At 29.4% G+C, this 2,129-nt stretch overlaps 1 protein-coding gene across 1 annotated transcript; it reads left to right on the top strand.

Moving 5' to 3' along the window:
- Positions 1-454: 454 nt before the first annotated feature.
- On the top strand, positions 455-1,741 carry LOC136976588 (uncharacterized protein F54H12.2-like). The gene has a single exon (XM_067271917.1). It carries the CDS (start codon positions 455-457, stop codon positions 1,739-1,741), a length of 1,287 nt encoding a protein of 428 aa, XP_067128018.1.
- The last annotated feature ends 388 nt before the right edge of the window (positions 1,742-2,129 follow it).

Genomic DNA, 2,129 nt, shown 5'->3' with positions numbered 1-2,129 from the left:
CATGTTTGAAAGTACAAAATGAAGCTCGATCCTAAAGATTGTATAAATTATTACTGTAATCAGGCGGGAGGAACGATATACAGACCTGAGTTACGATTTCCTCTCACACGACAATTAGGAACAGGGAATTATTTTGCGGGACAGCAAATACAACGAGGATATGGATTTTTTGGAGATTTATTTCGTAAATCAATTCCTATTCTTAGTAAAGTAGGAAAATATCTAGGACGAAAAGCATTAAACTTTGCATCAAATGTTGGATCGGATGTAATTAGCGGGAAATCATTCAAAGAATCTACAAAATCACATTTAAAAGATATTGGTTCTGAAATAAAAGATGATGTAATTAAAAAAGTACAAGGCGGATCTGGTATAAAAAGAAAACGAACGAAAAGATTAATTCAGTCGCAGAATAAAAGGCGAAAACTAAAAGATATATTTACTGAGTGAGAAAATGGATCCACACTCTTGTCCATGCACCAAAAGTGAGTTGGATTTATTCAGTACAGTTTCAACTCAATTAGCTATTGACAATACATCAGAAGTTATAGTACATCCTGTCGCAACAATTTCGGATAGTCGAGCACCAATTGAATTTTATGTATCCGGTTCTGGTGAAAATTATATCGATCTACATTCAATTTATCTACATGTTCAAGCAAAAATTGTAAAGAAAAATGGAACAGATACTGCTGTAGATGAAAAAGTTGCTCCTGTCAATTATTTTTTAAATAGTTTGTTCTCTCAATGCAGTGTTTTTCTAAACGACAAACAAGTAATTTCACAGGTTAATTATCCCTACAGAGCAATTTTGGAGGCCTTATTATTTTACTCAAAAGAAGCACAAGAATCCTTTTTAACGAGTGCATTATTTTTTAAAGATACTGCACAACATATGGATTCCATAGAAAATAATGAAGGAATGGCTAAAAGATTTAATATTGGTAAACAAAGTAGACTAATAGATTTAGTTGGACGACTTCATATTGATTTATCACATCAACCTAAACTGTTAATTAATAATGTTGATTTACGAATTAAATTAGAAAGATCAAAAGATAATTTTGCATTAATGGCAAATAATGATGATTATAAAGTCATTATTAAAAATGCATCTCTAAAAATTAATAAAGTAGATGTTAGTTCATCAGTTCAAATTGGAATAGAAAAAGCATTGCAAACAGGTATTATAAAAATGCCATTCCGCAGAACAGATATTAAAGTTTTTACTTTAAGTAGTGGAATTCAGTCTACAAATATATCAAATGCTGTTATCGGTCAGTTACCTTATAGAATTACAATTGGTTTGGTTTCAAATTCGGCATTTAATGGAAATGTAAAATACAATCCTTTTAATTTTAAAAATTACCATTTAAATTATATATGTTTATTAAAAGACAATCAAATGATTCCCCCAAAACCATATACTCCTGATTATACAAATAAAATATATGCAAGAAATTTTATATCATTATTTGAAGATATAGGATGCATTAACCATCATAAATTTACAAATATATCTTACGACGATTATAAAGATGGCTATACTTTATATTGTTTCGATCTTACTCCCGATCATTCTGCATCAGAATCGCATATAAGTGTTAATCAACAAGGAAATATCTCAATTGAATTAAAATTTTCAACTGCAATATTAGAAACGGTGAATGTTATTTGTTTGCTGGAATATAATAATACTCTAGAAATTGATCACTCAAGAACTGTGTTTGTGGACTATTAATGAATACCATTACTTTATGGAGACTGGCTTCAAGTGATTCAAAAATAAAAAGGACTTTCGGAGGTGTTTTTGCATCTGATGACTTACCCGTTCACATTGCTAATCGTAAATCGTTTATAATTAATTTAGATGAGAAAAATAAGCCTGGGAGTCATTGGGTATCTGTGTTCTTTACCGAAAAAACTTGTTTTTACTATGATAGCTATGGAATGAAACCGACAAAAACGAAAATTATAAAATTTATAAAACAAAATTCTAAAAATTGTTGCTGGAATAATATAGTTCATCAGAGTTTATATTCAACAACTTGCGGATATTTCTGTTTGTATTTTCTATATAAAATGAATAGAAATCAATGTTTAAAAGAATTAAGTACAACTGACAAATT

Source organism: Centruroides vittatus, unplaced genomic scaffold (assembly GCF_030686945.1).
Source record: "Centruroides vittatus isolate TY-2023 unplaced genomic scaffold, ASM3068694v2 contig_408, whole genome shotgun sequence".
Lineage (NCBI taxonomy): Eukaryota > Metazoa > Arthropoda > Arachnida > Scorpiones > Buthidae > Centruroides > Centruroides vittatus.
Note: the sequence above shows the minus strand (reverse complement) of the source record. Positions and strands in the feature narration are given on the sequence as shown.

Coding starts and splice junctions, on each gene's coding strand:
- LOC136976588 (XM_067271917.1), top strand. CDS start 455: ATGGATCCACACTCTTGTCCATGCACCAAAAGTGAGTTGGATTTATTC.